Source organism: Cebidichthys violaceus, unplaced genomic scaffold (genome assembly GCF_023349555.1).
Source record: "Cebidichthys violaceus isolate CVI_PGR_0920_01 unplaced genomic scaffold, fCebVio1.0.p SCAF_10, whole genome shotgun sequence".
Taxonomy (NCBI): domain Eukaryota; kingdom Metazoa; phylum Chordata; class Actinopteri; order Perciformes; family Stichaeidae; genus Cebidichthys; species Cebidichthys violaceus.
Genome location: NW_027176263.1, coordinates 4,860,661 through 4,873,000, shown reverse-complemented (window position 1 = coordinate 4,873,000; position 12,340 = coordinate 4,860,661). Strand labels below are relative to the sequence as shown.

Genomic DNA, 12,340 nt, shown 5'->3' with positions numbered 1-12,340 from the left:
AGTAGTGCTGATTATTCCTCCTGTTTGGTGAAAAACAAGCCATATGTAACAGAACCAGGTTTAAATTAAAACACATTCAAAGTGTAATGTATTTTCTTCATATTGTAACTGTTAAATGACTCAGGCATTAAATGGTATAGGTGAAACCTGATGTACTTTTTCTCCCATTGTTTTATCTGGTGCTTTGTGAATTTACATAGGGAATAATATGGGTATTAAATCCTGCTTTATTCAGCCCTCTCGCTCTAAATTTCTCTGGTATTTTAGTTATGTGGGTAATTTGTGACAATTGTGTACAGAAATGTACCCAGAGTACACCGAAATATCACAAGAAACTATTTTATTGATAGAATTACATTACAGTATAATAAAACAATCTCAGCCGGTATTAAAGTCAATTCAACATCAATATTTCAGTTTGCATAATTCTGGGTGAGAGTATCAACATTATAAATTAATGATTTTAAATTGTATTTACTTCTTCAGACTGACTTTGTGTCTGTCTTTAATGAAACAGCAACGGTTTAAAAAATTACATAATATCAACTTGATTATTTAATATGATTATACATATAATCCATATTGATTCAACCATCCAATCCTTTTCTCTAGCATATCTCAAGCTGCAGGGGTCCTCTGTTATAGTTTGCTTGGTGCACTCTGTAGCCTCCACACTGTGCCGACTTCTTTTTCTGGGCTATCCAACACCCTGAACACATTAACATCCTTTGTCTGGTGAAAATGCTGCAACAATCTCTGGAAGACGCTCACTGGGATGCTGAAGTTGAGGTGCGGGTAGGTCACTTTGGCAGCGAAGTCCCTTGTGTTGCTGGACACGATACCTGCAAAACAGAAAATAATCCTTATAGTCTTAAAAAGGCATATACAGCAGTGCAGAAAGAGTGATCTGGTGTATGCGTATAGCTGCCGTCTCTCTACGCAGGGGTGCTTTGTTACAGGATAGTTTTCTATGGTCATCATGTGCCCCCCACTGATCAAAAGGAGTACAGGATTTTGTAGTTGCAGGGTTTCTTACCCAGCAGCTCTCCTGAGCGTGTCCCCACCACAGCACCCCCGCTGGTCCCGGCTTGTACTGCACAAGTGGTCTGAAGCATCACAGGCTGCTCATTCAAGCTGATGGTTTTGGAGAGGACACCACAGGTCAGGGACGGACCACATCTCCGGCCCAAGCCACCATATCCCACCACAACTACAGATTCCCCTGCAGGCAGGCAAACCAAGCTGAACATCAGTCTTATAACCGTTTAATTAGGCTAAAGAGACCGATCTCTTCTGGCACCGACTGAAGATGCAGATGTTACTCCCAAAAAAACCAACAATTTTGACTAAACAAGACTGAAGTCAAACCTGGATTGTAACTCTGAGCCATGCAAGGGACCACAGCCTCTGTGACGGAGTCCCTCAGCTGCACCAAAGCCAAATCATAGGATGAGGAGGCTTTGGTGGCAAACAGCACATCACCCACGACATCACGGACTCTGTGAAACAGAAGTGGCCAAAACAAACAGCAAACATTACATATTCTGCATTGTTTGTACCAAATCAGTACAAAGTGTGATCAGAAACATTACAGCCTGTTGAAAGGCCCTGAGAGGTGAAAAGGCATGTCACGTTCTGATGTGCTCATGTTAATAAAGTTAAAATAAAATAAACTTTCTGATGTGACTGAGCCATTGTTAGGGTTATTAGTTCCACCTGTGGCTTTCCTGCTATAGTCAAAGTGTTTAGATTTCAGAAGGTTCCATTAAACAGGTTTTTATTTGTTTTTTGGGTGCTACCTGACAGCCCACATTTAAAAAGGGGTCAACGTGTGCTGTCACCTGTCCCTGTGATGGAACTTCAGGTTGACTGTCGACTTCCCGTTGACGACGTGGCGGCAGGTCACTACCAGCCGGGGGGTGACGACCACCCCTGAGCCCCAGAACAGTCCGCTGTCCACGAAACACACAGTGGGCCATTTCACAGCTCTGGTCTCGTGGGCCGCGGCGGACACGAGGAGGCCCGCCTCACCCGAATGGAGCCAAACATCTCGGGGTGGATCTTGACCTCTCGTGCAGCGGATGATGTTCCTGAAGATCGAGTGGACCGAGCAGACCAGCGTGAGGCCTATCCACTCGTTCGCCTTCCACCCAAACGGAGACACGATCAGTCCGAGGAGACGCACGTCGTCCGGGCGCTTCACCGCGAACAACCCTCCGCCCTCTGTGCCCGGCAAACAGCGGGCGTCTGTGAGGATGACGGCGTTGTCCTCCCCGGACAGGTTGCTGACGATGCCCCTGCTGAGGCTGCTGCCGAAGAGGTCCAAGCAGAGGGAGCCGAAAGGTGAGCCGCACGCAACAACCGGGCAGCCTTTGCGGAGAGGCGAGCCGCTCTGCCAGGGTATGGTCCCCGCATTCGGGCCGCTGTCTGCCGCCACGCTTAGCTTGAGCACAGCGAACCAGCTCAGGGACTGCGCGTCTCCGATCAGCTCCTCGTCCTCCTCGTCCACGTGGAAACGCCACTTGTCCGCTTCTTGGAAAACTGCCTGGAAAGCCCGCTTGAACTCCAGGCAGTTCACCAGCATCAGCAGCTCGGCCGCGACCTCCCGGTGAGGTGCTGCTGTTGTTGTTGTTGTTGTTGTTTTGTCAGGCTGGCTGGAGGTCACATCTCGCTCGGGAGAAAAGCTGACGCGGACTTTAAGTTTTTCACTGAAGCTGTGCGGCGACAGGAACCCGTGGTCCGAGGAGAGGGACTCTTTGTCAGTGGTAAAATGGGAAAACGGGAGGCCCGTGCATAACACTATACCAGACTGACGGTGGACGATAACTCCGCTGCAGCTCACGGGTTTCTTTGCTGAAAAAGCCTCACACACCTGGACGACACAGCAACACTTCTCCACCTCCTGTACCTCCATGCTGCAAGTGAACTTTAACCACGCTACTGCACAAGTGACTAGAAGACTCTGGAGAATCGTTGAAAGGCTGCACAGAGTCCAGTAGTTACACAAGACTCCATACTGTAGTGGTGTAGCAAACTGACACCGAGTTCAAACTTAAACTAGTCTTCTATCGCTAATAGTATGCACAGTAGTGTTTAGTAGCATGAACTCTGAACTCGTCTAGCTTCCTGTTTGAGTCTCATTGGTCTACGAGAAAAGAACCGACACCCACAGAGTAATGTGATTGGTCTGAATAGTGATGCTAAAGCTCTGAGCCAATGGGAGATAAGGAGGCGGGAACATAGTTTATTGTGTTGAGCTGTACAGCTTGTGCATGTTAAATTATACTGCAAACACTGTACAATATAGGTTTCCTTTTTTTGCAATTTTAGTTTAGCCAGGTTAGATGTTTATTTCTTAGCAGTAAATTTTAAGCATTTTTTACATTTGTAATAACAGTATCTTAAAACTAGTTCGACCACAATAATTATGTTATGGTGTAGAAATACATTTGACAAAATAGATACAAATTTGCAACACAAGAAAGATTTATAGGATTGTCAAAAATATTTATTGGGCTCAAACTTCACACGTTTAATAACAATATGACTTGCCTTTTGTAATGGATACATTACGTCAGAGCTCAAGGCTTGATGTAACATAAGGCAAGCCACATTTTTACTGCAAAATATAAATAAGAGCTTATATACAAAATAATGTATAATATTGCACTAAGAGGTAATTTCATACATATCTTTTGCGTGCCCTATTTTGCGTGCACCACCCAAGTACTCTCATAATATCACTGCATGTTTTGAGCAGCCACTAGTCACAAAGTACTCGAGTTGTTCCACAGCAATAAACTATCATGAAAACCGGTAGTTTGGCATCCATCACATCACCTGGCTGTGTTTATGCAGTTTACATATACTGCAATTATTAGACACTGTTCTGTGCTATCAAATAAAGCTCATCACAGCAAAATGTCAGTTAATGCACTTGTGGTCACATTCATATAATTGGCCTGCAGTTGTAAACCCTTAAACAATTAGAAAAAAACATGAAATCAGTAGGACTGTCAGTATCCTTGGAGGTAGCAGGCTCCTGTCTTAACACTTTTCTTATTAACAAATATGGCACCAAATCTCTGCAGCACTTTCCAGAAAACATGTTATTTTCTTGGATGAAAAATCTTACAGTTCTTCAAGATTCCTATTAGTTTGAAATAAGTAGGGTAAACATAAAGATATAATTATAATATTCACTCTCAATCGAGGAAGAGTAACCTCAAACTCAAAATGTTAACCAAATTGACCTTCACTGTAAGTCTACACCAGCAGCTAAAAATAAACCCGGGTCAGAAACTGGTTCACAGCGACATGTTCTATATGGCAGACAGAATTCTCTAGAGGCTTTAAGTAAAGGTAGAACCCACACCATGAACATTATTCTCCACTCTCAATCTGAACAATACAGACGGATGATTCATTACTTAATCTTTGACTCGCCGTGGTATGATTGATATAGATTTCTTTGAACTCATGAAGAATACAAAGTATATAAACACAAAACACTCGTAACACATTTCCTAAGGGCACAGTCAAAGTCCAAAATATGGTATAGGTAACAAAATATCTCCGTGGCAGGTAGTTTTTAGTGGAACATGTCTTTCTGTGTGCAGGTAGCATGGTGAATAGGGTTGTTAAAAGAGCATGAATCAGTCAATATACTGGGATAGCCAGCGGAAACCGTCTCCATATCCTTGTCTCTTCAGGACACTACACATGAAAACCTCCATTGGCCTCAAATTCAGCTCCTTCAGTGACACTTTGCCCTGAAAAGAAACAAAAGGACACATTTCAACCTACTTTACCATGGACACAGAACATGTACGATTTCTTAAACCTGATAACCCGAAAAATAACAGGTTTCTTCTGTGCTGAAAGGGAGGTTGATCTGGCATTGTGAGATTTGTGAAGCACACTGTTATTATTCAGTGAAAATGTCCTTGAACGACCAGGCAGTGTGGACACAAACCTGCTATTTATTGAAGTCATATCAGAGAAAGGAGTAACTGTCAGAAATATGCTATTTTAGTGTTTCTACTGCTTTCCAACATACAGATTTCATTCACACCATTTAATCCCTTGTGTGTTGATTACCTTTCCAGTCGTGTGTCCATGAAGGCCAAATATTCCTCTGAGCCCATCCTCACTGATGGCCTCGGGGCGGTCTATCTTATTGCCCAAGATGAGAACCGGGACGTTCGAGATGGTTTCATCCGTCAACAGGGCCTGCAGACAGAAAGGGTTCAAATATATACCAAAGAGAACTGCGTTGAGCATCGTATAAAGGTGAAACCAATATAATGAACTTACATCCAGCTCAACTTTAGCCTCTGCTAGTCGCTCATGGTCCGCACAATCCACCATGTAGACTACACCGTTTATGGCCGGGAGGTAGTTCTTCCAGATCCTTCGCGCTGTGAGAGCGACACAATGTCAGCATGTACGTGCACACAGCTGCCAGAGCATCAAACTGCATCTTTCTTATTCCTACCTTGTGTGTGACCTCCCAGGTCAAACGTTGTAAAAGTCATCCCAGCTATGGTCAGCTCCTCGGATGCTGAGGACAGAGGGGAAGCACTGACTTTAGACAAGCGATGGAACAAAACTGACTGCAGAACTGGCGACATGTCAAATGGCTGAATGTACTTGGATGCAGCGTTGGTACGTGTTGTCCCAGCCTGTCATCTCTGAGCATGTGCAGGAGCGTAGTTTTTCCAGCATTGTCCAGTCCGAGGAACACTAGCTTGCCACTCTTCTTGTACAACCCTGAGGATACAAAGAAAACAAACCATATTCATTTAAAATAAGATCACTGTAAACTGGAGGAGGAGGACAGGGAGGCCATACATGGGAATTGTACTACATCTATGTTTGTACACATTCATGCAAATCGATTGGTATCTATTTTTAGAAACAGATGATACCATGAATCTCCTTTATGGAGCTCTACCTTTACCTATTCTTTAAATCAACCTGTATATTCGTCATACTTTGTACAATTTGTGCTAGGTATTTTACTTGTAGTCCCATAGATTCCTTGACCTCTACTGACAAAGGGACGGACAGTTATTTAAAAATGACAAACATATAATGTTTCTGACAACGTCGGGAAGTTTGCTCTCTGGACAGACCTCATCCATGCTTACATTCAGTGTGGTTAATGAGCTACAGCCATTTTAGTTTGGGTCTGTCAATTTATTTGACATGATGACAAAGTTCTGGTGCTTAAGGCCAGAATATAGTATTAGTATGTGTGCAGTATGTGCAGTACTTTACCTAATAGTTGCAAGACACTGCTGAAGCTCTTGTAGATCCAGTTAAAAATAAAAGACATTTCTCTGGACTGCCTGTAATACAGATCATATAGCACATTAAAGGACAGTGGTTAAATTAGTTCAAATGCCTGTTAGACCTTAACCGAGCCTCCTCTCCCCTCAAAAGCATACATGAGTCCCATAAACACAGCATATCAACACAGGATGAGCTAGAAAATAAGTATAGCATTTAATGTAGCGTTGCAAAATGACAGGATCTAGCACTGAAGCTCATTGTTAATCATTATTCCCGACCCTGGATTACTCTGCTGGTATGTATAAGCTCTGCGTAATCACACAAGCTTTAAAGCACGAAAGGAAAGGAGGGCAAACTAAACCACAAACAGGCTTCAACTGATTTTTAGATGGTTTGTTTCTCAGAGCTGTCTCACTAAGTTACACTGATCTTCCTTTGACTATTTTTATGACGGGTTGTGGCAAGGACACTTGATCTTGGCAGTCACCCCCTGCTTCCCCCTCACACTCACACTCACACTCACACACACACACACACACACACACACACACACACACACACACACACACACACACACACACACACACCTGTCACTCTACATGAGACTTGATGTGCTTGTTGCAATGAATAGTGAGGCCTTCAGTGACTAAGGCTTCGGCAAAATACCCAACTGTTGATTACTTATCATCCAGTGTTTGAGTATTTGGTCCTTTGTAAACTTCCATTGATAAAGTATGACATTTAAATCTAACGTCTACGGAATAAACACTGTAACACAACAGGCAGCGTGTACTTCAGATAACCCTCTATAATGTCGGTATTCATGAAATCGCCCCAGGTTTTCATGCAAATCTCAAACCAGTATTCCAAAACAAATATACATGTATTGCGACATAAAACATGCCACAAAAGTCACGACTGAGCTCCTCAGAAATGTTAGTTTCAGCGATTTTACTGGCACTGTTGGGCACACGTGAAGCTCGTAGTACCGACATCAGCTGTCATACAGTAAACAATGATACAATGATCAGCTGTCATATAGTAAACAATGATACATTTAGTAAACAACAGACGCGCAAAGGCATGTGGAACTAAACCTTCATAATGTCAGGAAAGTGCTTCAACAAGCAGAAAACTACACTTAAAACGCGGAGACCGAAACAACGTCAGCTTCACATATAAATTGGGCTATTACCTTTGTCTGTCGTATTTACGAACTGTCCGTCAGTTGGTTGTTGGTCCAACCTGTCCCGTCGACTGTCATGTAGCCTACGGGTTTGACAGTTAGCCGGAAATACGTCACTAGGATGGCATGTAGAGCGCGCAGGGAGGCGGGGCACATGCCAGTAATGATTTTCTTAAAAATATAACATAAACGCGCACTCCATTTTTACTGCTAATTATTTTGTGAATGTTTTATATGCAATTGTATTCAATATTAACACAATGTTCTAGTCACAAGTAAAAATTAATTGCTCAAGCACCATGTAAAGTTATGTTAAATATCACAATGTATTTTGAATGCAAGGACCCAAAAATGTACTTCATTGTAAGTGTTGAGTAACACAATTCCCCGTGTGGACTACCAATACAAATCTGGAATTAATTTTGCTATTATACCTATTTTTGTTTTTCTTTGTTGGTCCAAATAAATTGTTAAAAAAAATAAAAAAGGAAGAGCATACGCCTGACAGTATAGGTTTATCACAAATAAATGAATACGAAGGAATTACCTATTGTAACATACATCACAAAGATTCATGTAAAAAAACATTAAATATAGCCGTAAATAAATGCATCAAAAAAATAAAAGTAATGTAGGATACTGAACACTAGGTGGCAGCCTTATAACAAAAAGAGAAGTTCAGTCTAAAGCAAGTTTTTAAAAGATTTGATTTCCTTAAAATTCTCTCACCAACAGCTCTGATCATTAAACGTGCGGTCAAGGCAGCAACAGAAAAACTAGTGCTTGTCTTAATTTAGAATAGATTCTGTTGCAGACAAAGAAATCACACTTTGATGATAATTTAACCAGAGAAGCTTTATTTAAGCAGTTCAGAGTCTCATACATGATGGCACAAGTATCTACAAGAGTAGTACAGCACTCTTCAAATCAATTCAATCTCCAAAGACATGTTAAATAAGAAATTAATTGGTCAAGACATGAGTACTTTTTTACTTTTTTTACAGTATCAAACCATCTAACCCTCTACAGGGAAACAGCCAGCCCAGACCCAGCCACCCTGTCATCCAATTGGTTCCCATTGGTAAGACCATCTTCAAGTAGGAGAGATGAGCCTTTCACTCTGCTCCAATCCAAACCGCTGCTGCTTTACTTCCTCTCATAGTAGAACCATTTCTCTACTGCAAATCAAAACGTCAATCTCACATCAGATTAATCACGTTCAGCAGAAATACAGTTATAATATTTACAGGATACTTTTTTTAAAAAGCTACCTGATGAGGGGATGGGTTCTTCTTTTCCACAAGGACTTGTCTAAAAATAGAGTGAAACATCAGTTATGATGGAGGAATAAGGTGTTGACAGATGTCGTGTTGAAAAAAAGGGAAGAACAAAATCGTACTTACTCCACCAACAACAGCTTTAGCCTCCTCGACTGAACAGCAGTACGGGCTGTCACTGGCCGACACACATGTGTTTTTGCTGTATTGCATGAAAAGACACAGTCATTCATAGTTTAGAAGCTAGAATTTAATACACTTCAGTTAACATTTGTCCTAAAAAAGCAGCTGTAAAGTAGTAAGAACAGTGTTCACCAGATCAGTTCACCAGCACTGGTCTTTCGGGAAATGAGGGCTTTCCAGAAGTTGTGAGTGCTCTTGATTACTTCAATGGCAAAGTCCTGAAACACAGAAAAAAACAGTTAAGTACTTAGAACAATCTGTTTATAGTTAAATTGAATTCTAGTTTAAGTAAAGTTTGCACACTTTTGACCAGGGCATGAACTGCAGTTCACTGAAAGTATGCTTAAGGTTAATCTAAAAGCATTAGTCAGTAAAAAAATAAAGCTGAATAAGGCGTGTTAGGGTGGAGACCTTGTCTTTGAACTCGTCGTTGAAAGCAAACCGGTTCTCTGGCTTCCCGTCTGGCACTTTGTACCTCCTGAACCAGTCGACCGTGGACTCCAGGTAACCAGGTTTGAGGCGCTGGACATCACTGATGTCTGAACGAACATGAGGACAACATAATGAGTTCAGTACGACTGATGGAGGACTGTTACGAAAACAAAAAGAAGAGGGTTCTTACTGTTCAGGTCGCCGGCTTCAGGGTCCTCTACATTGATTGCAATCACTTTCCAATCAGTCTCGCCCTCATCGATCATGGCCAGAACCCCGAGCACCTTTACTTTGATCACCTCCCCGCGGGAACACACCTAGAGAGGACGTTTGAGTTTGCGGTTCATTTTCTGTTGACCTCAGCAGTGTTAGCCTTTTTCAATTAAATAAATGTACACAACAAACAATGAAATCGATAATCACGGTGCTGTAACGCCCTAATGAAAAGTGACAAACATCAGCTAGAGCTGTACCTTACTGCCGATCTCACAGACGTCAATGGGGTCGTTGTCACCGCAGCAGCCGGTGTCTCCATCTTTGTGGGCGGGATCTTCCCATGTCTAAAGCGCCACACAACAAAGCATGCCAGCGGAATTTAAGTATATAATTTATACTTAATTTATATAATTAGGTGAATTGTTACACAATTACACAACATTTGCTGTTGTACATTTTAAACACTGCAAGATTCATCTAATGCCATCACAGATTTTTGGGAGGACACGTTGGAATTGGAAAAACAAAAACACTAACCTGAGGAATGGCTCCGTAGTTCCATATGTAGCCCTTATGTGGGAAAACATTGGCAACATATCGCAACTTTCCCTTCTTCACATCTTGCTTCACTGGGTTCAAAGGGTCTTTTGTAGCGATCTGGAAATACAATGGTATTACTGTTACTTTTAAAAGAACTGATTAGTGATAAAAATATCCCCCAAAAAATGTATTATTTAATTCATGTTAAAGTGCATTTGTGATGTCTTACTGCAACCGAAGAACTACACATTTGAATCTAGTTGCAATACAATGCATAGCATGTCTACAAATGAATTAGCTAATGGTTAATCACAATGATTGAACTTTCAAATGACGGATTAACCTTCAGGAAAACATGTTAAAACCTGTTGGATAACCGGTTTAAGACATTGTGATCAAACTAAAGTCAAAGCTGCTAAAATCTGATCCACTTCCAAAAGTTGATGGTGGAAGATTAACCGACACTCATACCTCCATCTTAGCATTTGTCCACCTTGGTACTTCGACAACCACGTGGAAGATATTCTGGAAGAAACAAAAATCATAAATATCTTTAACTGCTCTGAAATAATACAGCTGCTGATATAATGTGCAACATTCTGGTTTTTACCGACATTGCTTTGGTCAAAACATTAACAGGATAATTGTTTCATAACGATAGGATTATACCTAATCTACTGCAATCACAAGAGGTATTGACACATCACTGAGAAAATAAAGAGTAAAGGCCGTTGCCTTAGGAAATAGACTCTGACCTTATTTAAACTACATATTCATGGCAGCACTACAGGTTACATGTTAAGCAGTGGGGTTATTTAAAGGGTACATTAAATACATAATATATATATATATATATATATATATATATATATATATATATATATATATATGTGTGTAAAGGGGACAGATGCTACCGTACCTGCTTCTCATCAGCGTATATTGGTATGTCATGGAAGGGTGAAACATACTTTCCTTCAGCATTCTCTGTAAAACAGATGAAACACTGTATGAACACAAACAGAGACAGGCTGCTCTTATCTGTCTCTTATCAATATCATGGAGTGGATTTGCCAACAGAGTACATAGGTTTTCATTACTGCTTACTTTCACTTCTAGCTGAAGGAGTTGCTTAATGGATTACAGTTGATGTATTTTAGTCTGTATAGCATGTCCTCTCCCAATTCAAGGATCAATGATAAATCTATGGTAGTGCCCCTAGTAGTACAGGCGGTGTGTGTTTATAGTACTGCATTTTGAAGGCTTGACTTGTCTTTAAAAACTACAAAAGACTACAAACTATGAGGGGAGCTACAAGACTTAACTATAATGTGTCTGTGCCACTAAAGTGAGCATTTACGTCAGTCTAACCGGTTAACAGCTCACATGCCTGTGTTTATCAATACCAATGTGGTTTATTAACGCCTTATAATCTGAGAGGGCGTTGCCTCACCAACTCAAAGCGTTTATGCTTTTAATACCCGATCACGTGTTTGAGGACGTCGTCAGATTCCCCGAAAATAGCAAACTTCCTTCTCTCAAAGTCCACCGGCAAGAATGGTCTGCGACCAGCCTTTACAGTGACGTTATGTCAGAAACCATGTCATCATACTCGGGACCCCGGTGAAACTGGTTTGCGCCAATGGCTCAACCCGACTATCAACGACTATACGAACAAGTGGATGTTTGTGTCACAACATGAGTCCAAACTATGACTGATAGGATGAAATAAATCAGCAACAATAGCGAATAAGTCACACGTGGGAGGTCGCAGAGCTAGCCTGTGGGGTTTTGTGGAAAGACCTCAAAGTAGACACAAACTTTATAATTTCTACTCGGTTTCTACTTACTGAAGAACAAGCGGTAGCTCAGGGAGTTGGGGTTCCCCCTCTCTTCCACTGTGAAGCTCATGTTTGGGTGCAGGTTTGCTGGCTCGGAGATGGAGGTTCGGCGGCGGAAGGAGACGTCTGCGCTGGGTAGTAGGGACAGTTGAAAGAGAGGGCACGGCGCATGCGCGCTTTGCCTATGATGCCTTCAGAAGCTATCGGAATTATCATCATTTAGCAAATGTGTACCAAAAGCAATACCAAAAATGTGGATACAAAAAAAAAGCTAGTGATGAAAGTCAAAAGCTATGGATGAACAGCGATGTCAGTGTCGTAATATGACACATGATGTAATCTGGTACTGTGGTTCTAAAAGTATTAACTAA

At 41.6% G+C, this 12,340-nt stretch overlaps 3 protein-coding genes across 3 annotated transcripts; all 3 read right to left on the bottom strand.

The window, feature by feature from the left end:
• Positions 1 to 323: 323 nt before the first annotated feature.
• On the bottom strand, positions 324 to 3,101 carry tysnd1 (trypsin like peroxisomal matrix peptidase 1). The gene is made up of 4 exons (XM_068721714.1): positions 1,842 to 3,101; positions 1,369 to 1,499; positions 1,037 to 1,222; positions 324 to 842 (listed from the first exon to the last, which is right to left on the bottom strand). The coding sequence occupies exons 1-4, from the start codon at positions 2,912 to 2,914 to the stop codon at positions 640 to 642; spliced, it is 1,593 nt and encodes a 530-aa protein (XP_068577815.1). The 5' UTR covers positions 2,915 to 3,101; the 3' UTR covers positions 324 to 639.
• Positions 3,102 to 3,357: 256 nt separating this feature from the next.
• On the bottom strand, positions 3,358 to 7,579 carry sar1ab (secretion associated, Ras related GTPase 1Ab). Its single transcript, XM_068721726.1, has 7 exons — positions 7,493 to 7,579; positions 6,283 to 6,353; positions 5,653 to 5,772; positions 5,498 to 5,563; positions 5,317 to 5,420; positions 5,101 to 5,232; positions 3,358 to 4,772 (listed from the first exon to the last, which is right to left on the bottom strand). The coding sequence occupies exons 2-7, from the start codon at positions 6,338 to 6,340 to the stop codon at positions 4,656 to 4,658; spliced, it is 597 nt and encodes a 198-aa protein (XP_068577827.1). The 5' UTR covers positions 6,341 to 6,353; positions 7,493 to 7,579; the 3' UTR covers positions 3,358 to 4,655.
• Positions 7,580 to 8,319: 740 nt separating this feature from the next.
• Positions 8,320 to 12,125, bottom strand: ppa1b (inorganic pyrophosphatase 1b). The gene is made up of 11 exons (XM_068721703.1): positions 11,979 to 12,125; positions 11,051 to 11,115; positions 10,603 to 10,656; positions 10,129 to 10,248; positions 9,849 to 9,935; positions 9,566 to 9,692; positions 9,355 to 9,482; positions 9,076 to 9,161; positions 8,887 to 8,962; positions 8,755 to 8,794; positions 8,320 to 8,661 (listed from the first exon to the last, which is right to left on the bottom strand). The coding sequence occupies exons 1-11, from the start codon at positions 12,037 to 12,039 to the stop codon at positions 8,630 to 8,632; spliced, it is 876 nt and encodes a 291-aa protein (XP_068577804.1). The 5' UTR covers positions 12,040 to 12,125; the 3' UTR covers positions 8,320 to 8,629.
• Positions 12,126 to 12,340: the final 215 nt, after the last annotated feature.